This window comes from Lutra lutra, chromosome 14, assembly GCF_902655055.1.
Source record: "Lutra lutra chromosome 14, mLutLut1.2, whole genome shotgun sequence".
Classification (NCBI taxonomy): domain Eukaryota; kingdom Metazoa; phylum Chordata; class Mammalia; order Carnivora; family Mustelidae; genus Lutra; species Lutra lutra.
Window position 1 is genome coordinate 34,249,021 of NC_062291.1, and position 27,379 is coordinate 34,276,399.

General features: G+C 52.1%; 1 protein-coding gene across 3 annotated transcripts; it reads right to left on the minus strand.

The window, feature by feature from the left end:
- Positions 1-1,504: 1,504 nt before the first annotated feature.
- On the minus strand, positions 1,505-18,825 carry DNAJB12 (DnaJ heat shock protein family (Hsp40) member B12). Of its 3 annotated transcripts, none has more exons than XM_047701933.1 (9): positions 18,692-18,825; positions 10,711-10,882; positions 9,841-9,986; positions 8,257-8,442; positions 8,059-8,138; positions 6,873-6,982; positions 5,118-5,290; positions 4,519-4,616; positions 1,505-3,341 (listed from the first exon to the last, which is right to left on the minus strand). In XM_047701933.1, exons 1-9 carry the CDS (start codon positions 18,822-18,824, stop codon positions 3,312-3,314), a joined length of 1,128 nt encoding a protein of 375 aa, XP_047557889.1. In that variant the 5' UTR covers position 18,825; the 3' UTR covers positions 1,505-3,311. The 3 variants fall into 3 exon arrangements, with proteins under 3 accessions (XP_047557889.1, XP_047557888.1, XP_047557890.1); XM_047701932.1 differs by having other exon boundaries at positions 4,471-4,616; XM_047701934.1 differs by having other exon boundaries at positions 4,465-4,616.
- Positions 18,826-27,379: the final 8,554 nt, after the last annotated feature.

The window sequence follows — 27,379 nt, forward strand, 5'->3', positions numbered from 1 at the left end:
CAGAGGGAGGTTAAATGACCTGCCCAGGGTCACCCAGCTAGGACATGGATGCAGCTGCGGGGTCCACACTGAAAACCAACAACTAACTGGTCTATTATATGGTCTCCTGGGGATGATGTCAACTCAGGGAAGCTGCCGTCACAATTGGGCAGACACATCTGTAATTGTGGGAGAGGGTGCCCCTGCACCTCTGGGAAACCTGTCCTCAGCCTGAGCCCCTCAGATTAAATACCGTTTTCCCTTTTCCACCCTTCTGGACAGGCCTCCCACCATTCACCTTGACACAAGTGGGGTTAATCTTCTTGAGCACAGTGAATCCAAGTTCAGCAAATGTTTGCAGAATGATTGCTTTGCTACTTAGACCCGGAGGACATGCAAATTTCTTGGGGACCCTTGGGCATCACCTTGCCTTTCCCCAGGCTTCAGTTTCCTGTTCTGGGTGTGACATCTGGTAAGGATTCTGAGTTGCTCCAGTAGTGACGCTGTGTCAACAGTCTATTTACTTGAGTCCTGGCACCGCCGTCTGGGTGTCTGCCCTGGACAGCCAGGTGACTTTGCCCAGGGACCTCGGGGCAAGGAGATTCCAGTGGGCCAGGGCGCGTGCTCCTTGCCCCAGGGAGCAGGTCCCTTCTGGAGAGCTGGGGGCAGCCTGGGACGAGCAGATAAGCGGGCAGGTCCCGGGAGCTTGGATGAACTAGTGGCTTTTTTGCCACCTGAGAGCGTGTGGGGACACTTGTCAGAGGCTTTTTTTGCAGCCAACAGTCGGCTAGAGTCTGGCCCGCCCCCTCTGGCCTGCTGAGGGTAGGGGGATGGGAGGAGTGAAAGGGGGTGGCTGGCGACGCCTCTGCCAACTGCCGCTAACAAGTGGCAGCTCGCAGACCAGGCAGAGCCAGCGGCGGTGACCCTGGGCAGGGACAGCCAATGAGCTCCCCCGCTGCAGTGGCACCACCAGGCAGCCTGGCCGTCTTTGGCTGGAGAGGCAGCGGGAGGGGCCTCAGGCCGCCAGTCAGGGCCGCGGGGTCCTGTCTCTGGGAGGCCCGGGCAGATCAGTGGCTCCATTCACAGAAAGCTCTCCTCGGGCAGCCACATTTTTAACTTCTCCGACCTTCTGGAGGAGGAGGGCGGGCTGTGGGAAGTGTGTCTAGAAGACTGTGCAGGCGGAGATGGAAAGAAACTTGAACTTTCCCTCTGCTCTGGATCCAGAGTGGGCTCTAGCTCCCAGCTGGGGAGGAGGGAAGATTCTCAATGTTTTGCTCACAGGAGGGATGGAGAGGGAGAAGGAACCGGGGGAAGCAGAGGTTACCAGGGACCTCAGAATCCTGGCCTGAGCCCCTTCCCTTTGGCCTGGAGTCAGCCTTGGAAGAACACTTGTGACCAAAGTGGCTGTCAGCTGGGGCAAGGGGTGGGGACGACGTTTGGGCTGGTCACCCAGGACTGCTGGTGGCCCGGCCTGGGCTGTGTCCCACCTCAGCTCCCCTGCTCAATGCAGACCCCCCAAGGCCAATCACATAATAAACATATATTTATAGATGTACAATTTTAGAATTCTAATTCAAGAAATACAGCTTCTCAGGGGATCCTTTAGGATCTATGTTCTTATTGCACATGGGTCAGCCCACCTGGGGACGGCTACGGAGACCAGATGGTAGGGGAGGTGGCAGCAGAGCACCGGGGCCGCCAAGGGTGGGGCGCTCCTGCCCATGTCCAGTTCTTAGTGTCTCTCGGGCTGGGGTGGCTGTTGCATCACAGGGTGGGATCTCGTTCAAAAATCCGATCTGACACTTCTTTACCAACCTTCCTTTCCCAGCAAGAATCTTATTCGTTGGGGGTTACTTAAGAAAAAAAAAAAAAAAAAAAGAGCCAAGAGAAATTCTGGGAGGGTGGTTATGGCCTCCTGACTGGCAGCTTAGGGAAGTAAGGCTTTGGACGATAGCAGGCTCCAGGACACACCCACTGCCAGAGGAAAATTTGGGAAAAACGGTAATTCCAAAAGGCTCAGTATAAACTGTGGGAATAAATAAAACCTCCCTCCCCTCCCCTGGCAGCAACTGCTGCTGTGAGAAAAATCCTCACTTCAAGGTGAGTAGAAGGAAACCCTTCAGGTTCGGATGTAGCCTTTGTCCAAAGTGCAACAGAAGGCCGGGTGGCAGCACGTCCATGGATGGCGGAGACAGAGGTGCCCACAGGCCTGGACTTTCTTCAGGAGGTGGCTGCTGCCCCAGGGTCTTGGGCACCGCCTGGCTGACTCTTGGAGGAAGAACCGTCTGGAGTCCTTGGTGCCTGACTTGGGAAAAACCAGTGGCAACAACACGGAGCTGTGCCCTGTGGCATCTATAAGGCAAAACCCACTTTGGGACCGAGGTGGGGGGGGTGGCCAGGCAAAACTTGGTCCCCGTCTCTAACCCTGCTCTCTGTGGCAAGGGGGCAGAAGGCTCCTGGGCTCCAGGCCCAAGAGCCCACCTGAGCTGACCAAAGCTTGTGGTGGGTGGTACCACACCCGCAGGCAGCCGGGGGCCTCCACCATGACTGGATCCTGACAGGGTACCTGGCCCTAGGGGTACTTCCTCCCCTGAAAGCCTGTTCCCCTCCAGCTTCATCATGACCCTGGCACCCTCTGAGTTCTCTAGACTTACACTATCATGATTACTGCTGCCATCAACAGCAGGCTGGGGTTGAGGGGATTTTCCTTCAGGCTGTCAGCTCTGGCCAATGTCTAGCCTTTGAAGGACCAAGTGACCTTCCCCACACAGGCCTCGTTTCCTAAAACAGGGAGGAAATCAGCTAAATAACCAAATCCCTGCATAGTTTAAAAAGTAGACTGTATATATATATGTATATATATATATCTTTATATATGCTATTTACATATAAATAGATATATATATATATGTACATATACATGCTCTGAAAATTACATTCTATGGAGAGTTCTCGCTCTTCCTCCTCCTATCCTTGGCCAATGCCTCTGACTGGCTTCCACGGAGAGGTGACTGGTGGTGGCTCCCAGGATGGGGAGGAAGGCAGTTGGGCGCCCCCTCCCCCAGCCCTTTGCTCCAAGTTTTACATTCTACTTTCGTTGCCATGGTTTCCGTATCCTAGGAGAGAGCCGAAGTGGAGCCTGAGCCTCTGCCAGCCCTGGGAGGAAGGGAAGCAGCCCCGTGGCAGGTTTTCCTGTCCTAAGAGCTTTCAGCATTTACTGGGTGAGAGAGAGGGCAGCTGTGTGGCGTTCGGCCTCCAATTCCATTTTAATTTTTTTTTTCTTTTTATGTCTTTCCTTAAATATACAGTCCATCACCTTGGCTCAGTGCATGTCACCAAAAATTCTCCAGGGATTTCATGGTCTGCAGAGGAGAGTGGTAGCAGTTAGCTTGGTGATCACGTGGCCTGGAGCCTCCACAAACAAGCCAACCTCCTGGCTGCTGGCCTGCCCACCTCAGCCCCAACCTGTCTCCCTCCTGCACTGTCACTCCCGGAGGCGCTAGCAGATGGCCTCAAAGCACAGCGTCTGGAGCTGGACCCCTGCCGAGGGGGACACAGGCAGAGGACGGACAGGCAGGTACCAACACAGAGAAGAACCTTTCTTGGCTCTGCCTACACTCCTTTGGGCTTGGTCCCATCTGTCCCCACCAGCAACTGCTGGGAACAGAGCTCACTACCCACATGCAGGGGTATAGGAGGCGGGAGCCTGCTACCAGTGACATGGCATACCCTCCCACCCCCCTTCTGTACTAAAGGCTCTGCATTCCACCCTTAACTCATGACCTCTGTTCTCTTCCTTAGACCATAAGTGAGATGCCTGCGCAGGCTGAATGCCTGTGGCTTCCAGGCGGCGGGCTGTACTAGCACTTGAAAGACTGCCTGTGATTCCACCAGAGGGTGAGTGGTCCCTCCTGCTCCCAGCCTGCTGGCTCCCTCCCAGACCCACTGTGGGGCTGCCCATCTACCCTGTTCCATCACCTCCTGCCAGGAAGGGCAGAAGTAGAGGATGGGATCTTGGCTCACCCATGCTCACATGTTTCTTCCTGACGTCAAGTGGTGAGTGTATGTGTGTGTGTGTGTTGGGAGGCGGGGCGTTGGGGGGGCCTATCTTGGGACCAGTGATACTTGGAGGTCTAAATAGCAGAGCACAGACAATAGTCTGCTGTACTTGGGAAAGGGCCACGGTGACTTGGGGGACTGGATGAGACCAGGGAAGCACTCATGGCCCTCAGCAATGGCCCTGAGCTCCCCCTTCTGCCTGGCTCTTCGGCTCCCCACATTCCCAGTAGTACTAGAGGCCTGAAACAGACCTTGCTTTTTGAGCACACACTAGAGCTACACCAACACTGCAGGCGGGAGGTCAGGCTGGGGACGAGGAGTTGTCATCAACAGGCCATTCCCCTCCCTCCCTCCCACCTGCCTCCGCCTCATGACCAGGGCCAGAGCTGCCAGAAGTTGCAGGGCAGAGGAAGCCCTGGCGCATACTTGGACCTCGGTGGCGCGGCTGGCCCAGGACTATCCATGCAGGGAGGCCTGCACCTCTGACAGTCGGTTACAGCTCGGCGTGGTCATCCTCTGTGCTTTGTGGTACATATCTGTGTCACCGAAGTAGCGGGCCCGGTATAGCAAGCCTTCCTCTGCAAAGCAAGAGGGCAGAGTTAGGATGCACCTGGGTCCTCCCAAAGGCTACCAGAGCACCTGCCCAGCCTGCGGGGGCAGGAGAAAGGCTGTTACAGGCCCTGGAGCTGGGGCAGAGCTGGCCTCCCTTTAGGAATGACCCTGGACTTTGGTCCCAACTTGTGAGAGGGAAAGAAGCTGTTACCCTGGTCTGACCACCCTTGGGTCCCACAGACAGAGCTGGAGGTCCCATCACTCAGCAGCTAGGACACGTGCTCTGGTCTGTCTTGACATCCTTACCTCTGGCAGCCAAACAGAGGCTGATGGCTGTGATTTACAGGAACCTGGAGGAAATCTCCAGGTGGCCCCCGGCTCCTGGTCCCATGAAACGGGTGGGGTCCTGCTCCTGACTGGGAGGGGCTGGTACAAGGCCGTTCCAGGTGCTGGGTCCACAAATCCCTGGTGGGCAGGCCTCTCTTCCCTGCTCTCAAGCTCTGTCCCCACGACCCCCACACACTCACTCTGCTGTTTCTCTTTCCAGCAGTTGTTTCGGAGGTTGGCGATATAATCGTCTTCCACGTTCCGTTCAACCGTTTTGAGGCTGGAGCCTGTGTACTCCTTAGAGAAGGTGTCTGCCACGTAGTAGACGACATTCAGGTGGTCAGTGACTCGCCTGTGGACGTGGCCCACCGACCTGGCCAGAAATACATCAGGCACAGAGTGGGCACAGGCCCCCCGGCCCAGGACAGTTCTAAAGGATGAGATGGCTCCCCAAAAGGACATACAGCACAGGCCATGGGAGGACCTGCTTCCTTCCTGACCAGAGCGTGGCTCGCGTTAACACCCAAAATGAGGGTCTGAAGGAATGGCAGGGTGTCCCCCACCATGCAAGTGGTCCAGGCTCTGGCCAGCCCTTCCTCAGGCTGTCTGCTTACTACACTGCAGACCGGGGCCTGTGGGGAGAAGCCACTTAATGAAAGGCCCTGGTTGGCACAGGAGGGGAGGCAGGCCTCGGCCTCTGATTAGGGGTATGAGTCGGGCTCCCTGTGCCTCTATCTCCGCATTCCTCCTCTAAGGCGATTGTTGCCCACAGCCTGCCTGCCTACCTGGGAATCCCGGTCTGGAGTTAAGAGGCTTAGGAAGTACATGACAGAAGGACTCCAAGGAGCTGTGGCCTTCCAGTTCTTGTCCCACCTTCCAGCTCTACCCACAGGCTCTGCAGTCTATGGGAAGAGCCTTGACACGCCACAGACAGAAGACAGTGCTGGGGGCAGCACAGCCCCTACACCTGCCCTCTGTTGCCTCTCCAGCCGCAGAGCAAAGGGCTGGCTGGCAACAGGCCACAGAGAGCCTGGGCCGCCTGTGTTGGTCCAGTGGCCCGACTCTGCCCCCTGCTGGCCAAGAGGAAGGCCTCCAGGCTCCCAGATAGGGCAAGGCCCCTCTGGGGGCAGAAGGGCTTCCACCAGTAGAAGCTGAGCACCCACTCTGTAACTATGTATGTATCTGACATGGGGCCAGGTGCTGGAAATAAAGGAGGGGAGCTGATACCTTAAAAGGCCAAATAACTTGCCCTAGTTCACCATATATTCATTCAACAAACACTGTTGAACATTTCTGGCAAGCGTGGCATTTTTTAACAAACATTTTGCCTATTTTAAAGTAATCTCTATACCCAACATGAGGCTCGAACTCGAGAGCCCGAGATCAAGAGCTGCACACACCACCGAACGAGCCTGCAGCAGGCGCCTCGAGCCCAGCATCTTATGTATATTACTCATTTAATTTTCACAAGCAGATAGATGTTATCCCCATTGCACAGATGAGGAAAACAAAGCTCAGACTGTCGTCCAGTGTCACACAGCTGCTTAGTTAGTAGAGTAGCTGGGATTCAAAGCCTCCTTTGCTCTGTTTGATTCTAGAGCCCCTACTCTTTCCATGGCCCCAAGGCTCCCAACCAGAACTTAAGAGCAGAGGTTCTTATCTCAGCAGATGGGGGGAGCACGAAGCCTGTGAAATCATGCGCAATACTGTGTGCACGTGCACTGTCTGAGGGAGGAGAACTGTAATTTTCATGACATTTTCTTAGGGGACCATGATCCTAAAAGATCAAGAACTTACGCTCAACAGATAAAGTGTGTTTTCTTGACCATAAGCCAGATTTCTGCATTGTGATCAAGGACCCGCAGGACGGGAAGGCAGGCCCCTGATGGCGGCTGAGAATGCCAGGTCCCTGTCCGCCCACCATCCCAGCCCCGTCCCCGGCTGCAAGTACTCACGGCCTTGGGCTCAGGCTGTATGGGGGGCTGGAGACCATGAGCTGGCTGAGAGCCGACACGAGGATCAGGATGAGGATAGGCATCAGTTGAACAAATACCCCCAGCCCGCCCTGGAGGGAAGAGTCAGCGGTCACTCAAGCTGGACGTCGTGCATGGGAACGTGGCATCAGCCACAGCCACCACTGGCTTTCCAGGCGCAAAGGAGCCCCGGCGGCAGGAGGCAGCTGCCACGCAAACAGGCCGTGACACTACTCTCTCCCCCTCCCCCTCCACAGGCCCCCGAAAGACGGAAGCTCCTCCACCTGCCAGCTCCCCCAGATGAAAACAAAATGGCAACTGGAGTTACGTAGAGGAAGAGGGTACCTACATGTGCTTGCTCGTCAGAGATTACCAAAAACACAAGCAAGAGCGGTCGCCTCCAGGAGACTGGTAGGCAGGGCCGGAGGGAGGCCTTCACTGTATAACAGTTCAAAAACTGCCAGTTAAAAAATTGTAGATAAAAACAAATTTGTTTACTGTATGATAATTTGTGATTTAAAAAATTCTTCTGTATGTTCAAAACACACACACACACAGTTTTAAAACACGAATAACTAAACACATAAGGCCACACTGACTGAACAGAGGGACCCTCACCGTCTGCCATAATTTTAAATGCTCTGGAATTGTCCACAATATCTGAATGTTGGTCAGCTAGCTGTTCTTTAACCTGTGGCATTCAAAATGCTTTTGAAGCACTGTCTGGTTATAGTTTTTGTGTCCATCTTTTATGAGTGCTAGAAGGAAGCAAGAAGAGTCAACAACCTTTGTCATCCCTCACACTTCTCTCGTCATGTTTCACTTCCCGTTGCTTGGAAAATGTCACTGTGGCCTTATGAACAAATGGACTGCTCAAAGGCCTTTCACACACAAACCTGTCTGCAGGTGGAGAAGTTTCTGCATGACATTCCCTAACATGGGCCGAGGAAACCCCCACTCCTTCTGGGCAGCACTGTGGAGTGTGGCTCCCTCTGGTGTCGCTCGGCAGAATGGCAAGGGGGGGGCCCAAGATGGCTCCTTGGCTGAGAATGGTGGGGGCACTGTCCTCCCAGAACGACAGCTGGGGATGTCACTTCCCCTTCAGGCCCTGCACTCAAGGTGGGGCCTGGCACCCACCCCTGCTCTCCCGGGTGCCTTTCTCACTCACGTCACCCTGGTTCTCCCTGCGGTCCTGCCTTTGCTGGTAGGTATAGCGCATGCGGCCGTTGCTGTAGACGTGGACATTACCTGGAGGTCAGAGGGACCGAGTCAGGGGGCGGGGCTGCTGGGGAAGGGAGCAGCCGGCATCCAGTCTCCCACCATCACCCCCAGGGAGGCCTGGCTGCCGGGAGGCCGGGGTACTTACTAGACGGGAAGCCACCGCCAAAGAACATGTTGAAGAGGTCCTCGGGGGAGATGTCAGCCTCAAAGCCACGGTGGAAGTCCCCATGCCCATGGCCGTGCCGGGCTGCCTGGCTCTTGTCATCACCGAACTGGTCATACTGCTTCCTTTTCTCTGGGTTACTAAGTACCGCATATGCTGTGCCAATGGCTAGAAAGGAGGTGTAAGTCAGGCCTGAAGACCCGGGGCATGCAGGGAAGGCTCCCACCGCAGCCAAGAGCTCCCTTCCTTTAGGTACTCAACTGGTATTTTAGGAAGTGGGAGCCCTCTGGGTCGGCAGAAGTTGGGCTGCTGGGCACCTAAGAGGAGGGGGGCAGGCAGGAGTACCTCAAAATGGATTGAGGCCGTCTGCGCCAGGTGGAGAATTAACACTAACACTCAGGCACCCCCCCCCCCTCCACCTCAAGATGATGGCCCAGCCTCTTCTATGCCCCGGGGCCCTTTATGGGTCTTATCTTACTCCTACAGCAACTGCTGGCAAGGGCCAGATCACAAGGTTCTAGTCAAAACTTTTCTACTGTTGGTAGTGTGGCCTGCCGAGCCCTCTCTCCTGTCTGGGGTCTAGGTCCCAGCTGCTGTTCCTTGGCCAGGGCCCAAGCCCTCCCCATGAGGTCTCCCCCCAGGTAGGAAACCTGTGCCTCAAGGGACCCAGCTCCAGGTCATCCTTAGTCTCTTGCTCCTTCTAAAGCGACTCACTCTCTCAAAGGAGTGGGTCAGAGCTGCGTCTGCAACACGCAACCCCGGGGAATAAGGAGAACCCCCTCCTCTCATTCCCACAAGGCCCCAGGGCTGGCTCCGGCCTCTGTGTCTGTCGTGCAGGCAGCAGGCAGAAGTCTGGGATGGCCCAACCTTAACCATGGCTACCTTGCCTACCTAATCCTACTCACCTTCTCCCCCTGGGGCTGGCTGATGGGGATGATGCCTGCAGACTACCCCAAACCAAGCAGACCCAACCCGAAGCAGCCTAGAATGGAGTAACCAGGGTGGGCCCAGGAAGCAGCACACCAGGTCTCAGGGGACCCTTCTGTCACCCGCTCTGCCACAGGCCCTCTTCTTGGCTGTGGTCACCAACTCGTGGGAGAGTGTGTTACATGTGAGTGTGTGTGTAGTGTGGGGCTGGTGGCTGCTGCTGGTGGTAATGAGGCCACCGGGCCACTGACCTGAGGCTACTCTGCCCCTCAGCACAGGGAAACTGTTACCAAGATCCCAAGACGGGAACATGCACACGAGTGAGTCAGGAGGCCTGCTTCTGACCCTCAATCGCTGTGTGACCGTGAAGCCGCTGGTCCCCTCTTGCCTCAGCTCCCCTCCTGTCACTCCCGGGGAACATGGAGGAAGGAGAGGCAGGGCTGGTGCCTCTGAGCTCTGACAGACTCAATAGGCTAGAGGTGGCTGCTAGGACTTTCTTTCCAGGAAGAAGCTCCTGAGCCCAGGGGACTCAGGTCCAAGGCCACTTCCTGGAAAAGTTGTCTTAACCTCTTATTCCTTCCCAAGGGCAAAGGCAGGAGATAAGAAACACCAAACAGCCGGAAACCGAGGCTGGCCTACCTTTGAAAGCTTCAGTGGCACCCGGTGCGTGGTTCTTGTCTGGGTGGAACTTGAGGGCCAGCTTGCGGTAGGCCTTCTTCAGGTCCTCATCAGAGGCCCCTCTGCTCACCCCCAGGATCTCATAGTAATCTTTACACTGCTTGACCCTGGGGGAAGGGGTAGAGCGGGCCCAGGGCCGTGAGGTGAGGGGGGGCGAGGCACGGGCAGTGTTCAGCTCAGGGGGGACCAGCAGGGCTCGGCTGATAGCTCCTCTAGGTCAGCTGTCAAACCTTGGGGACAAGGGAGCCTCAGTGAGCTCCACCCTGGATGGGGAGCCAGATAGGGCCCAGGGGAAACAGCAGAATACATTTTGGATTTCAGAGGGGACAGCTGCTGTGTTTCAGACCAGGAACCATTTCCTTTTGCTAAGAGGCACTCTCACTGGAGGCCACCTCAAAAAGGCCTGTCACTGTCTGTGTGGGGCCTGCCCAAGCCCTGGAGGGATGGCTGTCTCCTGTCTCCATTTTGGGTCACACAGGCTCTGGGCTGAAGGGGTCTTTGTTGGGGGCGGGGGAGAAGCTGGAAGGGGAGCCCAAGCCCCATCTCTGATAACCAGAGCTGTGTGAAAAGGCTGAGGCTTGCCTGGCCGGCAGCAGAGGAAGCCGGCGGCAGACGCAGCATTTCTAGCCCCTGCTGTGGGCTGTCTTGGTGGGAGGGGACAGGACAGCCTGCATTCCCGGGGCCCAGTGAGCCCGCCCAGCTGGACCTCCTCCATCTTCAGGACCCCCAGGGCCCACCCGGACCACAGGTAGATGTGAGGTAGGGGACATACTGCAGGAAGCCTTCTTGAGCTAGAAACTTCCCAGCAGCACCAGGATCTGGCCCCTCTACCTTTTCACTGCTGCTACTTGCTCTGCTGTGTAGCCTTTGGTGCTCTCTCCTCCTCCAGCTTCTCCGTTGGCCGAGGGGGCATCGGCCCCACCTGGTTTCCTGTGGGTCGTGTCTGTGGGCTGGGGATGGTCACCGGCAGACTGCGGTTTCTGGTTGAGGGACTCGATCAGGGCTGTGTGAGGCAAGCAAAACATTCAGGGCTCCCGTTCCAGCAAGGCCATGTGCCACAACTGAGGGGCGGCCTGCGCCTGAGACCAGCCAGGACCCCACCCCTATCCCGCATCCCACCTGCTGCTTCCGGGAGAGCCACTAGCTCCATCCCTAACTTTGGCATCGGGGGTGGGGAGGCAGTGGGCACTAGTAGGCTAGCTGCCTGCTTTTGCAGGATCCACAGAGCTCAGGAGTTGTCAGGCTATGGGTTATTTTAAATATTTTTTAAGATTTTATTTTTAAGTAATCTCTACACCCAGTATGGGACTCGAACTCATAACCCCGAGATCAAGGGTTGTAAACTGACTGAGACTGCAGGTGCTCCTGGGTATGGGTTAATTTAAAACTCTGCAAAAAAAAAGAAAACATACTATAAATAGTTTCAGGTTTTAAAAATCCCAAATTAGTGTGTGTGTTTGTGTATTTATTTATTTATTTATTAAAAGATTTATTTATTTGAGAGAGAGCACATGAGGCTGGGGGAGGGGTAGAAGGAGAGGGAGGGAGAAAGAGACTCCCCACTGAGCAGGGAGCCTGATGTGGGGCTCGATCCCCAGGACCCTGGGATCACGACCGGAGCTGAAGGCAGATGCTTAATGACTGAGCCATGCAGGCACCTCCCAAAGTAATGTGTTTAACAGACTCTGTTGAGATGGACAAAGTGCGCTGCCCACCTCAGTGGGGACCCCAGTCAGCAGGAGCATCTTTTTCAGCTGGGACTGGTGGGAAAGGCTCCTGGAGGCTATTACTTAGCTGTGAAGGGGATGGAGGCAAGGAGTTTGCCTCAGATGGCCAGAGATGGTAGGAGACTTGGGATAAAGATCACCTCTGCTACTTGCTATTCTTTACATTTTTCAAGTGGCTGGCCGTGTCAAACACCCTACTTCAATGTTCAGAGTCTAAGTAGGACATCAGCTGTCACCCTCAGGGTCCCAGTTACTAAAACCCAGCTCCGTGGTTCCTCCTTCTCAATCAGGAAGAGCCCAAACCTCTGGCAGGAGCTCCCTGTGCCCATTTATTCCAGGCACAGAACCAGTTCTGGAAACCTCAGTCATGCCCAGGGTACAGGGCCCTGGGAAGCCAGGACACCATGCTGAGGAGGGACAGCAGTGCCCCCGGCTGGACTCAACGCTCTGTGCTGTCAGACACCCTCTAAAGCAACATCCCCGGGCCTCACATGAGGGGCCAGTGGCAGGCCTCGAGTGGGCCACTGTGTTCTGAGCCTCTGCTGTCTTAGGGGATCTCACTGGGAAAGGAGCTGACGGTCGAGCCTGCCTTGCGTGAGGGAGGTGGAGGACTTCTGCAGTAAAGCCCAGGAGTGCGCACTGGGAGGAGTATTTATCCTGACTGCTTGCTGTGTGTTAGGCTGGCCTGGACACAGTGCTCTGTGTATACCAGTTCATTTAATCTTGACAGTGGCCTTAGAGATTTGTCTCACTACCACCATCCTCATTACAAAAAAGAGCTGTGTGTCTGATGCATTGGCCCATGGATGCACAAGCTGGGCACACAGCACTTAAACCCTGGAAACCCAGCTCCCAGAACCCTGTTCTTAACTATGCTATCCCAGACTGCCTGAGTCTGGCTTTCGGCATGGGGAACCCCTTTCAGCACAATCATTCCAAATAGAGAAGAGAAGTTAAATTCAGAAAGTCTGGGATTCAAATCTCAAATCTCACATCCTAGCAGTATGGCCCTGGCCGATAAAAAATCTAAAATCTGTCTGAACCTCAGTTTCCCAAGGGATACACAGGTAATGGGATGCGTGATGAGAAAGTGAGATAATGTGTAAGCACCTGGCACAGAAACTCACAGAGTGAAAGTTCAAAATAAGTGGCTGCTGCTATTATGACACCAGCTGATGAACTGGCCGGCTGGGGAGGGGAACCGCGCAGGTGGGGCCGGGGAGCTCCAGGGCTTAGGAAAGCAGTGTCAGCACTCAGCAGGCTTGGGACCCAGCTGGAACCGTGAGATTTCAGGCTGTCCCAGATGCCAGTTCCATCCAGGCAGCGAGGAACAGCAAAAGAAGGAACAAAGATGAAGAGATGTTGATGAAGATGGGACAGCGGGGGGAGATGGCTTGCTGGGTGTGGAGGGCATTTAAAGAACTTGTTTATTTCCGTTTCTCTGGAAGCCTCGGGGGTCCAGGCTGAGCTAATGTACTCCAAGGACAACATAACCAACTCTTCAACTGCCACAGATACATGGGAACATCAGCCAGGAGATGGGATGGACTCGCTCTAGTATTTCTCAGGGAAGATTCTGGAAACTTTTCAGGGTAGTTAAACGGAGTCAGCCACTCTAATACCCTTACATTGTGGAAAGGGAGCCCAAAGGGGAATGGATGTGCTCGGGGACACACAGAAGGCTCCTGCTTGGGTTGGCAAATCAAGATTTCTGGTTGCTGGCAAATAGGTCTCTCTTCTGGCCTGGACACCGCCTCTGCCAGAGCTGTGGGATGTGACTACCTCGCAAATGTCACGAAACAGTATGACACAGAACAGCCTAACGTGACTCTGGAGTTAGACAGACAAGGCTGTGTTTAAATCCTGCCTCTGCCCTTGCAGTAAAGCAGCCAGACATCCAAAAAGACAGGAACTTGGTGGGGATGCCTGGGTGGCTCTGTTGGTTAAGTGTCTGCCTCCAATTTGGGTAATGATCCGAGGGTACTGAGATCAAGTCCTGCATCAGGCTCCTTGCTCAGCGGGGAGCCTGCTTCTCCCTCTGCCTGCCGCTCCCCCTGCTTGTGCCCGCCCCCTGACAAATAAATAAATAAAATCTTTAAAAATATATATATTAATAAAAAGACAGGAACTTGGTGGAAGAAATGAGAACTGCAGCGGGAGAGGTGGCAGTTGAGGCAGGGCTGAGAGCATTTCTATGGCCAAAGCCACCAGCGGTGGCCCCTCCTCAAAGCCAGACTGGAGGGTGAGGCTGCCTGGGTTCAGAGCTGGCTCGGGCGCTCGCTAGCAAGGTCGTCTCAGACAAGTCAATTTAGCTTCTTCATGTCAAACTGTATCTCCCTCAAGGGAGCCGGCAGAGGAGCTGAGCAAGTGCATAGAAAGGACTTAGCACAACATTCGGCCAGTGTTCAGTGTTCTCTGTTACTGTTCGTTTCATTTCCAGGCGCTGTCCAGGTGCCTGCAGCGCTCACAGCGAGCCGGGAGAGGGAGGCCGGCGTAGGGCAACAGCCCGGGAGCAGAGCCGGACAATGCGGCTCCTCTGCTAAGCAGCCACGTTATTGATTCCGTCAGGGAGGGCGCCGTCTCTGCCCTCCCGGGGCTGCTCTAAGGCGTGAATACGGTTCGGTGAACGGAAGGGCTGAGGACCCTGCACGGACAGCCCCACCCTGGACCTTACCAGCCCCAAACCGTCTCTCATGCTGACACCCTGAAAGCAAAAGCCTTCCCCCACAGGCTGGCCTTTCCAGCGTGGCCCTCCTGACTCCCCCAGGACCCTCAAGCAGCCCGAGCTGCAGCATCGCCCGGCATACCTCTCTCTGTGGATGCTGGGGAAACTGAGGAGGTTCCCATTGGCACCCTGAAAAAGCTGGTACTTTCCACCATTGCTGCTAAGCCTCAGGCAAAGGCCATGCCCAGTGTGCCGCCAGCTGCTGGACAGAAACTCCCAGAAAGGGACTGACCGGCCCCACTAGCCCTGCCCTGTGACTTCCCCACTTAGGGCCGGCTTACTACTCCACAATACAAGCGTCCCACCATTGGTCCCACCTCCGGCAGCACAAGTTTGAAATCCCCTCATGGCCTTTTCACTGTGAGGTCCCTCGGCCCTTCAAGGTTGCGGAGTCTCCTTTCACCCTAACCTTTCCCCCTGCTGTCTGTCCTTCCACCTCTCCTAGACCCATCGTCTACCTGTGTTCTTGATCCTTCCCCTCTAATTCCCAACTTGCCCTTTTTCCGTGGCCACCTGGCTGCTCCCTCTGCCGAGATCGCCTCTTCCTGTTGTTCCATCTCACTGTGGCTTCCCCGTCTCTGTCCGTTGGCGAAGGGCAGACGTGGCCCAGGGCTGTGTCTGCAGCAACATGCTGTGCGCATTCTACACCTTCCCACGGTGACCCCGGCCAGGCGGGGCTCCAGTGGGCGCCGTCAAACGGACACGACCAGACTTTCAGCTGGAACCTAGGTCTCTCTCCCGAGCTCCAAGCTGACAGCTCCTTTGCAACAGCCACTGGTACCTTGCACTCTGCCCGTCTCTTCCCACCCACCATCCTCAGCCCTGCGTTCTCCCCAAGCACACGGGCTTGGATTCTGTGCCTCTACCTCTCCTCAGCATACCTCTCTCACACAAGGCATAGTGCCTCCTCCCCAAGGACCTTATCCTCACCTGGACTGCCTTCTCTCAGGCGCTCGGAACTCCTGACCTACTCACTGCAATGAATGGGCTCCCAAATGGTTTCCAACTCCAGTTTCTCTTCCCTTTCATTAACCCTTCATGCTATTCTCTTTTAAGAACGGTACCTTTGTTTTAGTCCTGCTTTCAAAATCTTCAATGGTCTTTTCACCAACTACAGAATAAAATGAATATCCTGGTCTGGTAGGAAAGGAATTCCACAATCTGGCCTCATCCTACTTTCCAGCCTTAATCCTCTTTATACTCAAATTTACCACCTCCACAGCTGCCAAATCTTGCTCCACCCAACCCTCTCCCCCAAATCTCACAGCTCCCAGCCTCCGTGTCTTTTCCCCAGTATGTCCTTCTCCAAATCTGCTCCCTTCCTCCAAAGTGCAGTTCATTTTTTTTTAAAAAGATTTTATTTATTTATTTGACAGAGATCACAAGTAGGCAGAGAGGCAGGCAGAAAGAGAGGAGGAAGCAGGCTCCCTGCTGAGCAGAGAGCCCAATGCGGGGCTCGATCCCAGGACCCTGGGATCATGACCTGAGCTGAAGGCAGAGGCTTTAACCCACTGAGCCACCCAGGCGCCCCCAAAGTGCAGTTCAAATGCTGCCTCTGTCTTCCTCCCTGAAGCTTTCCCTCACTGTGATCTACCATTATTTTCCATCACCTGTGTGCTGCCGTTATTTTTAAGTCTCTCACGAGACTGCTGGTAGTTCAGAGTTCAGCGCTCCATGCCCAGCCCTCCACGCCAGCTCACAGACCCACGGAGGGCAGGGACTGGGATCTTTCATGTCTATCCTTCAGGCCTGGATATCTAACACTGTGCCTCCTTTTTTCTGTAACTGTGTCTCCTTCACTAAATGACAGGCTCCTTGAGGTGAAGGAGCATGTCTTACTGATCCTGCCATATATGCGCTTAGCCCCAAGCAGAGGACCTTGCAAATAAAACAAAGTCTGCAGCATTGAATAAGCACCTGGAATGAGCTCAAACCTCACACAGCAAGTGTAAACAACTACCTAATATTTTTTTTAACTAAGATTTCTCCATCCCAGGCTTACATTAACCCCAGGTCCTTGTCAGTTCAGTATAGGGCTACAGAGGGTGCAAGGTTAAGTTTACAGAGAGGCATGAGGCATAGTCTCTCCACAATAGCGGGAATACGACAATCATGCAGGTGACTATTCTGCCTGAGCAAATTCCATTTCTTGAGCCTGGGGAAGAACACCATCTAAGCCCCCAAACTGGCCCAGGAGGCTGCTGACAAGAAGAGCCCTAAAGGCCAGGTTGTTACCATCCTTCCTTGGCTACCTGCTCCTGAGTCCCCAGAAGCATCAGGATCAAACAGGATTCTGAGACTGGCGGGCCTCTAGCTGCACACCCGCCTAGGCTCCCCTCTTACAGAGTGTGATTTATTTCATAGGGAAGCTCCTTGGGCAGGTTACCTCAGGAGCTCTGGCAAATACAGACTGAAACCCTCTCCAAGAGAAGGCAAAGAGGCCAAAGAGCAACTTGTAGTCAGGAAGGAGGAAAATCCAAGTGTTTCAGGTGGCCTCTTCTGCCAGTGTTCACCTTTCTCAATTCCAAATGTGGGCAAAGAAGGTTAGGAGGCTGACTGCTCTCTCATTTTATTCCCCTATTAAACATTTATAGAGTCACAGAACTTTCCAATTTCTAGCTGTGTATTCTTGGGCAAGTCCCTTGCCTCTGAGATACTTCCTCATCTATAGAACAAAGATAATGATCTTTGCTCTGCCTCCCTGATAGGGCAGGCTCAAGTGAGAAAATGTATTTGAAAAAGCTTTCTTTCTTCTTCTTCTTCTTCTTCTTTTTTTTTAAGATTTACTTATTTTTTTTAAGTCATCTCTACACCCAACATGGGGCTTGCAGTTAACAACAACGAGATCAAGAGCTGCGTGCTCTGCGGACTGGTCCAGCCAGGCATCCCTCAAAAGAGCTTTCTAAACAGAGAAGCTCTATGGTATTATTGTTACTCACATTATCTGCACCAACCCTCTAATTTCCCGGCTAAGAAAACCCAAGCTCAGAAAGATCGCAGGGTAGCACTCAGGACAAGAACTTAGATCTGATTCGGAGTACCTGTTACACACCAGTGTCCTAACTGCTGGTATGATCTCTGTATCTTTTTTTTTTTTTAATTTAATTTATTTATTTGACAGAGAGAGATCACAAGCAGGCAGAGAGGCAGGCAGAGAGAGAGAGGAGGAAGCAGGCTCTCTGCTGAGCAGAGAGCCCGATGCGGGGCTCGATCCCAGGACCCCAAGATCACGACCTGAGCCGAAGGCAGCGGCTTAACCCACTGAGCCACCCAGGCGCCCTGATCTCTGTATCTTTAATGGACTTTTTTTTTTTTTTTTAAGATTTTATTTATTTACTTGAGAGAGAGAGCAGGAGCAGGGGAGGGGGAGCAGAGGGAGTAGGGAGCTTCATGCCTGATCAATTGCAAGGCGCTGAGATCATGACCTGAGCCAAAGGCCGAAGCTTAACCCACTGAGCCATCCTGGTGTCCCTGGATTATCTTTCTCCCTTCCAGCTTGGGTTAAGAAAAACTTGTTAAGTCTTAGATTAAAGAAAAAGACGGTTCCTAGCTAGAGTGAAATGCTGAGTAGTTGAGACAACCTCACGAATCCCTCCCTGGTTTCGAAGTCCCAGGTTGGGGACACTTAGCAGCCTTGTGCTGTCCACACGGGGGCCACTGCTGGGTTCTTGTGGGCGAGGGTGGGTGGGGTACACGGGGCCAGCGTCTTCAACAAGCCCCGAATCTCACAGGCGGGTGAAGAGGTTCCAAGAAGGAGTGAGGGGGCAGCCTTCAGGGCGGCGGGCCCAGGGCGGTGGTGTGGAGCGAGGGAAAAAGGCAGGTTCTAGTTTCGGAAGGGTGTTCCCTGCCCCTCGCCCGGAGGCATGCCAGAGAATGAAGATATGAAGACGCCTTTCCAGGCCGTGGGAAGGTCAGAAGTCCCCTTTCCCTCCCCAGTACCCATTCTCTCCTTCAGAGGAGTTATGTTTATTTTCCTAAACTATAATACTTCCCAGGCCGGCAACCGGCCCTGGGCCACCGAATGGCCCCTTGGGAAAAGTAGTTCGATTTCGCTTCCAGATAAGTTCCCTTCCTCTCGCCCGCCAGCGCCTCTCATTCTCGGTAACTCCAAATTTTAGAAGGTTCCACAAGCGCCCAAAAAGTTGAAGTCGCGGCCGTCCCTGTCATCAGGTGTCCAGCGTCCCGGAGAGGCGTGGGAGCGAAAGACTACACCTCCCAGCGGCCACCGCGCGTCTCAGTGCGCAGGCGTAGCCGCGCCTCGCTACCCCTCCCCCTCCTCCAACTGCTCCCTTCGGTCCGTTCCCGTATTCCCCCCATCAGTTCCAATGTCCCCTCTGCCTCTCCGGCACTTCACACTCACCGCGAACTCGCGGCGTCGGGTACAACCGCTGAGCCTTCTCCAGGAAGCGGAGCGCCCGGTCGGGCTGGTTGCTCTGGATGGCCTTGAGGGCGATGCTAATACAGCGCTCGGCTTCATCCTTGTTGGATTCCATGGCGGAACCAGAGCGCGGAACCAGGGAGGGGGAGGCCGGGCGAGCGGAGGGCTGCGCCAGCAGCCGGCACGTCGCGGGGCAGGCGGGCGCAGGATGATGACACAAACCCCTCGCCCCTCCTTTTCCGAGACTTGAGCGAGAGTTGAGCGAGGGCGGAAGTGCTACCGTATGTCTTCTAAGAGGGGGACGGCTAGGAGAGGTATCAACGAAGGTGCACGCCCAACATTCCTGGATTCCAGAGGGTCGTATTAGGAGGTCTTAAAGTTGCATATGCTTGCACGTTATTGGTAGTAACTCTGTGAGTTTGAGACGAAGGTCATTTATTTATTCGTTCCAGAGATACTGCGAGGTTGGGTGTACAGTGGTGAACAAAACAAAGCCCCTGCCCTCATAGAACTTACATTCGTGTTGGGGGGGGCGGTGGGGGGGTAGGAGGGAGACCGAAATACTCAGATAGTGACAAATGCTATGAAGAAAATAAAGAAAAAAGGAAATAGAGAGTGGTAGGTGATATTTTATTTTATTTTTAAAGATTTTATTTATTTGACAGATCACAAGTAGGCGGAGAGGGAGAAACAGGCTCCCCGCTGAGCAGAGAGCCCCAATCGGGCTGGATGCGGGGCTCTATACGAGGCTCCATCCCAGCACCCTGAGATCATGACCTGAGTGGAAGGCAGAGGCTTAACCCACTGAGCCACCCAGGCGCCCCAGTGGGTGATATTTTAAATAGGCTGATCAGAAAACTCTCTGAGAAGCTGGCATTTTAACAAATCTGAATTCAGGAGAAAGAGCAGGTACTCCAGATACGACTCTCTGGAGGGACGATGGTCCAGGCAGAAGGAAGAGTTTGCAAAAGCTCTGACACGGAAATTTTCTTGGTGAGTTATTACAGGATCAACGAAGAGCATGTAGATTTACACTGCAGAGTGGAATGCGTTCTATCAGGCTTTCTTTCAAGGCTGCCACTCCAGTGAAAGCAGTCTTGTCAAGGTTACCCACATTGCCAACTCCACTGGTCACTTCCTGTCCTTCTACTGGACTTTCCTACAGGATTTGGTAAGAGGCTACTACTATAATCCAGGTGAGAATTACTGGTAACTCAGAGCAGGGCAATGGTGGAGGTGGTGGGAAGTAGTCAAATTCTAGATATATTTTGAAGACAGAAATCAAATGAGTTTGCCAGTGGATTGGAGGTGGGATGTGAGGAAGAGGGGAGTTGAGAATAGATTTCAGGGTTTTGGACTGGTCAGTGTGAGAACAAAGGCTGCCTTTACTGAAACTGGAGAAACCGGGGGAAGATGGAGAGGAGCAGTTTGGTAGAGGGGATCTTAGATGTCTGATTCAGAGTGTGTTAAGTTTTTGATGCCTTTTAGAGTCAAGTGGAGATGTCAAGTAGGAAGCTGCATATTTGTAGGGTTTAGGGAAGAAGATGGGGATGAAAATACAATTTTGGAAGATAACAGATGGTATTAAAGTTCTGGGACAAATGGACAAGGGCAGGCAAATGGTATTTACAGTTCTGGCCCTGGATGCATCGAGGAAGAGAGGGTAGATAGGAAAGAATATTAGTCTGATTACTGAGTCCTGGGGCTCATTTATTTACAGGTCTGGGAGGGGAAGAGGAACCAGGAAAGGAGGATGAAGAAGCGGCTTGTAAGTTAGAAAATGAGTTCTCAGAAGTCCAGTGAAGCAAATGTTTCAAGAGGGAGGGCGAGGTCCAACTTTGGCAAACCCTGTGGGGAGGCCAAGCAGCAGGATGACTGAGAAACAACCCCTGGATGTGACCATGTGGAGGTCAGTGGTGACCTTGACAAGGTTGCTGTCAGTGGATGGTAAAGGTGAAAACCTGCTAGGAATGAATTCGAGAGACTGAGGGTGAGGAAGAAGTGGATTGGTGGTGGAGAGGAACGTGGAGAAGTTTTTGGTTTTGTTTTTTTAAATCAGGGATAGGAATCATGTAAGTGGTCAAGAAATGTTGGTGATGCAGAGGAGAGGGGAGACAATTACAGCAGTCGGTGGGGAATCTGGGGTACCAGTGAGGGAATGGCCTTAGACAGCTGTGTGGACGCCTCTTTGGCTTTCGGAAGGGAAGGCGGTGTGCTAGGTACACGCAGGGCAGCCGGTAAATTTGGAAGTGAGAACATAAGGACATTCTTTACAAGTAGGTTTTATTTTCTCTGTGTCATAAGAAGCAGGGCATCCTTGGCTCCACACACTCATTCCTTGGAAATCTCTTCACGTCCAGCTTTCCTTTCCATTCCCTCAGTTCCCTTCCTAAGGGCAAACCCTTCGGACTGCCAGCTGGCCTGCGAGAGATAGCCTGGTGGCGAAGAAATCCGCCCCTCCTTCGGAAGAGAGCCCTACCCTTGGAGAAAAGGCCTCCACAGATTGATAGGTCCCTAGCATATGTTGGTGGATAAACACTAGGACCCCTCTCAGATGGCCTTTGTGAGGTGTGTTGATCTAGGACCGCCACGCCCATCTTCCCATCTTCCCCTCTTCCGCTAAGTACCCTGAAGTCTCCTCTTCCATTTCCTGAGTATCCCGAGGCCCCTCTTCTCTGGCTGACCACAGGTCCTTCACTTTGTGAAGAGGGCACTTGTGGAAAAAGAGGCCTGCAATTTCATTGTGTTAAGGAATGATCGCCCAGCTACTGGCTGGTGAGCCATCTTCTCCTTTTCGGCAACACATATAAAGGACAAAACCTTACTTAAATTTTGAGTCTCTAGTCGGTTATTTGGCCTGGTTGGCAGGGTCTGGAGCAGTAAGGCTCTGGAGAGACAGGCTGAGCCTGTGTATGTGGTAGGACTTTTCTGCATTCCTCTCCTTCCTCTCTGCAGCTGAGCTGGGGTTCGGAATTGTTTCAATTCAGGAAGCCTTTGTTGTTTCAGAAGGATTATAAACTGCATCTCAATGCTGATCCGACTAGCCTCCATGTTATTAAGCCTTACCTTTCTTCTAGATCTCAAACTGGGTGTATTGTTTTTTGTCTTGAGGCAATTTGACTTTCTATGGGTCCTTCTCAGTCCAGAGGCTAGGAAGGGAGCCACACTCCTGCTCAGTTCAAGTTAAGCATTATGGTCCTTGGTCTATCGATTTTGTTTAAAAATGGAACTGGTATGCCAGGTTGGAATTACAGTTTCTCCTTGATAGTTCTTGAAGCCAAGGTGTCATGATTTTGATGTGAGGGAAAAATTGGAAATGTCTCTCCTGACTAGCTGGGATCCCAGTATTTGTGGGAGGATAAGGCTCAAAAAGAGTGGGGATAAAAGTCCTTAATTGCCTCCACAGATACCCAGGAGAAGACACTGGGGAAATCAATCTGCAAATGACTCTCAGCGTCTCCTCATTTTGCTTCTAGAGCTGACACTGTCTTTGTGTTGGATGACCACCAGCCTCCATATTTCTCGCTTCTGCGGACACCAAGAATTCAGTCCGACCTTAACTATGCTTTAATCTCCTATCATCCCCTCCCCATCTCCTCTAAGACAGTTCTCCCCAGTCCTATCTATCTGACTGTCCTCCTAAGTTATCTTTCCCATCTGGCCAAGCTAACCTGCTCTTCCAGGCTCAGCTTCACCTCCATCTCTGTGAAAAGGTAGAATTAATTTTTTTAAAGATTTTATTTATTTATTTGACAGAGAGGGAACACAAGCAGGGGGGAGAGGATGAGGGCGAAGCAGGCTTTCCCTTGAGCAGGGAGCCCAGTGTGGGGCTCCATCCTAGGACCTTGGGATCATGACCTGAGCCGAAGGCAGATGTTTAATGACTGAGCCACCCAGGCGTCCCAAAGTAGAATTAACAGCCAGATATGTATATGGGAAGCCCGGCACTGTCCAGAACTCAAGGGATTCAGAATGCATCATGACTGAAGGACAGCGCCCGACCTTGGGGAGCTCACAGTCTAATAGGGGAGCTCGATATTAACGAGAGCACAGTGTGGCAAGTACAACAGACAAGGCTCGGGAGGGGAAGTTGCTAGTTGTGTGTGTAGGATCCTCGATGACATCTGAGGCAAGATCTGAGGCTGGGAAGGGACCTCCTCCTCCGTCAGTCCGGCCTCTCCATGGACCCTCACCTTCACTGCCCCCCACAGCTGGCACACCTGTTTCCAGGAAAATCAAGATGGAGATTTTGCCCTTGTGTTCCCCATGGCCTGAGCTCAGGGCCTGATACCTACTACGGGCTCAAACAAATGAATAGTAAGTGAATCCTAGAGACAGGTTTTTCTCTCTCTAAACATTTTATTCAGCCAAGGGGCTAAATTCCTGCCTAAAACTTCAGGAGGAATTGCCGAGTCAGTGGAGTATCCCCCACTCCCTGTCCTTTGCTCTTTTGCTCCTTGGTTCCCCAGTGTCCCTTGCTGCCTCCAAGTGTCACCCACCAAGCCCTTCAGAGAGCTCCAGGCTCCAGAATCTTTCCCTGAGAAACTACTCTTATTGATTAAACCATGGTTTACAATGGAATACTATGCAGCTGTGGGAATGGCTGCAAGGCTTTCCAACGTATGCCTTTTTTGTTTTTATTTTTATTTTTTTTTTAAGATTTTTTATTTATTTGACAGAGAGAAATCACAAGTAGGCAGAGAGGCAGGCAGAGAGAGAGGAGGAAGCAGGCTCCCTGCTGAGCAGAAAGCCCGATGCGGGGCCCGAACCCAGGACCTGGGATCATGACCTGAGCCGAAGGCAGCGGCTTAACCCACTGAGCCACCCAGGCGCCCCGCCTTTTTTGTTTTTAAAGATTTTATCTACCTATCTGTGAGAGAGAGAGCGGAGGGGGAAGAAAAGAGGGAGAGGGACAAGCAGACTCTGCGCTGAGCTTGACACCTGATGCATGGCCCGATCCCACGGCCCTGAGACCATGAACCAAGTCGAAACCAAGAGTGGGATGCTCAACTGACCGAGCCACCCAGGCACCCCTGTACACCTTTTAATGTTGGGGTTGATCTTGGAACCATAAGAATGTTCACATATGGGAAAAGAAAGAAGAAAACCTAAACCTCACACTGAAGATAGTGGAAACTCACCTGTGTGTGAATGACTGACAGGTGATTGAATATTCAATTTGATTTTCAACAAATTGTTGAATGAATGCATAAATATTTCCCCTTCACATCTTTGGATCTCTGCTGTAGTCTTTTGCCTTCTCACTTCCCCTAGAGAAAAAGGAGGTCTTGACACCTAGGCGGGGCTGGAGACTGGAGGACAGCACAGAGCACACGCAGCCCTTTCTTTCTTTTAAAAGTTTTATTTTTTTAACTTGACAGAGAAAGATCACAAGTAGGCAGAGAGACAGGCAAGGTGGGGGAAGCAGGTTCCCCGTTGAGCAGAGAGCCCAATTCGGGACTTGATCCCAAGACCCTGAGATGATGACCTGAGCCGAAGGCAGAGGCTTAACCCACTGAGCCACCCAAGCACACTAGGCAGCCCTTTCTACCAAACCTGTCTCCTCATAGGTGACCCACCAAGCACAGGTTCTTTGATTCAAAGTCCTTTCACATGAATGATCTTTACTCCTAATTTTCCCTAGGGAAGACATGGAGCTGGTGTTAGTACTTTATAGTTGGGAAGATAAGTCAGACTTTATGTGTTTGTGATTAGTTGGCCTTGAACTTGGGAGAACCCAGGTTTTTAGGATGGATTCCTACACCATATCTCCACCCTAGATCCCTTTCCTGGGTCCAGATTCCTTTTTTTTTTTAAAGTTAATGTTTCATATATTCTTTTTTTTTTTTTAAAGATTTATTTATTTGAGAGAGAGCGAGAGCAAGTGAGAGCAAGCAAGCACGTGAGTGGGGGAAGGGGCAGAGGGAGAGAATCTTCAAGTAGATTCCCGGCTGAGCACTGACTGGATGCAGGGCTCAATCTCACGACCCTGAGATCATGAGCTAAGCCGAAACCAAGAGTCAGATGCTTAACTGACTGAGCCACCCAGGCGCCCCTGGGTCCAGATCCATATACCTGAGCACCCATCAGACATTTCTACCGGGATGTCTTAGGCACCTGAGCATGTCAAAGAAGCCTCCTCTTTCTCCAGCCACACCTGGTTCTGTTTCCCATTTCCACAGAGGAGCACTACCATATACTGTTACCTAAACAGAAATCTGGGTGTCATCCTTAATTATTCGCTCTCCCTCATCATCCTCCAACTTACATGACCCCACACCCACCCTCCGGCCTGACGTAGACATCTCCCAATTCTGTTAGCTACTCCAACTCTGCAGCCATTGCCCTAATCCAGGCTCCCAGCATCTGCTAACTGGATTATTATAGCAGTCTCCAACCTGGATCCCACTCCACTCCATCTGTGGCTTTGCATGCAAAGTCATCATTCAAAAATGCAAAGCTCATTACGTCATCTTCTGGCTTAAAATCTTTTAGTGGCTCCTAATTATAATTAAGATAAAGTCCCAACTCCTTAATGGGGCTTTAAGGGTCCTACAGGATATGGTTCTATTTTTTTCCTCTCATGAAGCCATCTGGGTTTGGTATTTTTTGTCATAAGTGGGTTTTTAAACTACTGATTCACTTTATTATAGCCTATTCGGATTTTAATTTTTTTCTTGTGTTATATTTTCTAGGAAACTATCTGTTTCAAATTTATTGGCATAAAATTGTTCCTAATATTTTTAAACTTCTGTAGTATCTAGTTATATACATTTAAAATTGTCTAACATTTTTTATTTTTGCTCTTTTTATTTTTTTGGGTGATTTTTTTCCCCAACTTCTTTTAAAACTTTTGAACTTCTAAAACTTTTCATTTATTTATTAAAAGATTTTATGTATTTATTTGAGAGAGAGAGAGAGAGTAGGGGGAGCAGGAGAGGGAGAAGCAGGCTCTCCATTAAGCAGAGAGCTCGACACAGGGCTCGATCCCAGGACCCTGGGATCATGACCTGAACCGAAAGCAGAGGCTTAACCAACTGAGCCACCCAGGCACCCTTTTTCCAACTTCTTGAGGCAGATGTTTAGGTTACTGTCAGCCTATCATCTGTAAGTAAGTATGGAAGTTAAGTTTTAAGTTTCCCTTTAGCTGTGTCCCACGAGTCTTAATATTTAGTATTTTCATTATCATATTCAGTTCTAAGCATTTTAGAATTTCCATCATGGGGTGCCCGGATGGCTCAGTCAGTTGGGCGCCTGCCTTTGGCTCAGGTCGTGATTCCAGGGTCCTGGGATTGAGCTCCCGCGCTGAGCAGGGAGCCTGGTTCTCCCTCTCCTACTCCTCTCCTCGATCTTTTTCGCTTTCTCTCAAATAAATAAAATGAAATAAAATTTAAAAAAATTTCCATCATAATTTTCCCCTATAACCTATGTGTGTTCTATAATCCTCAAATGCATTTTTAATCTGTGTGTGTGTGAAGATTGCCATATTAATTCATTCTTAGGTCACAAAATCACTCCCCAATCTGTCCTGGATACTCCTTAGAACTCGGTTCCCAGAAACATGCTTTTTTGGCCTTTGGATCTTTGCAAGCACAGTGGCCTCTGCCAGTCCCCCCCCCCCCCCGCCCCACCCTGTCCCTGGTTGTTAGCTCCTTCTCAACTCACAGACCTTAGTGACTTTTTTTTTTAACCTTAAAAATAAATCATTTCCTCTGCAAGCCTGACTTGAGCTCCCAAATCTGGACTGGGTGGCCCTTCTGCTGTTCTAAGTGCTCTCATACCAGCGTGTACTTAACCTTGTTGTTTCCTTTCTCTAGAACACAAACTCCTTGAAGACCTTGCTCAGTGCCTGGCACATAGCAGGTGAGCAGTAAAGAGTTGTGGAGTGAACAGAGTAACTCACACCCTCTCATTTGCTGGTAAAAATTCCTATTCCGGAGCCACAGGAACAATCCCCAAGCATTGCTCCTTTCCGCTTCTCAATTATAATCCTATCCATACCGTCTCTCTTCATGGTTAGGGTCCACCTCTGGCTGTTCATCCCACCCCCCACCGTGCCACCCTGGTCCCTGGGGGGGTGGCTTACTCTCAGGAGCAGGGCTGGGGAGGTTGGATTCAGGGAGCCTCCCCTCACCTGCTCCAGACCAGACTCCCTGTGCTAAGCCTTCTTGCCAGCAGGTGGCATTTGAAGCCTGAAAGCTGAACGTGCACCTCCGGTCCGTCTTTCCTTCTATAAGCCTCTTGGGGGCACATAATCTGGCTTGGGCCGCAATAACGCTTGGAGAGGATGCTCCAGCTGGGGCACCTGGCTGCTGGCTCCCAGGCTGCTGTCCCTTCTTTCCTAACTGGTAGCAGCCATGGTCTGGACTTCTCCCTCCTTAGCCTCCAATTCATTTCAAGTGCATATGCTTCAGCCAGAGCTAAAATTAGGTGAGGCACTAAAAGCTATTAATATGATAATTTTTGAAGAGTATACATGGCCTTAAGCCCATTTGCCTTAGTAATTCTCTTTCTGTATTCTCTCTGCTCGTGCTTGTGGATGACGTTGAGCCTAGGCCTGCAAGGAAGCGCAGCAGCCTGGGTCCCCCACTCAGTTTCTTTCCCTCCCTGAAGTCTAAAAGGCTAGAGCTGGACAATTCTTCGTGTTTTGTTCTTTGTTTTTTAAAGAAA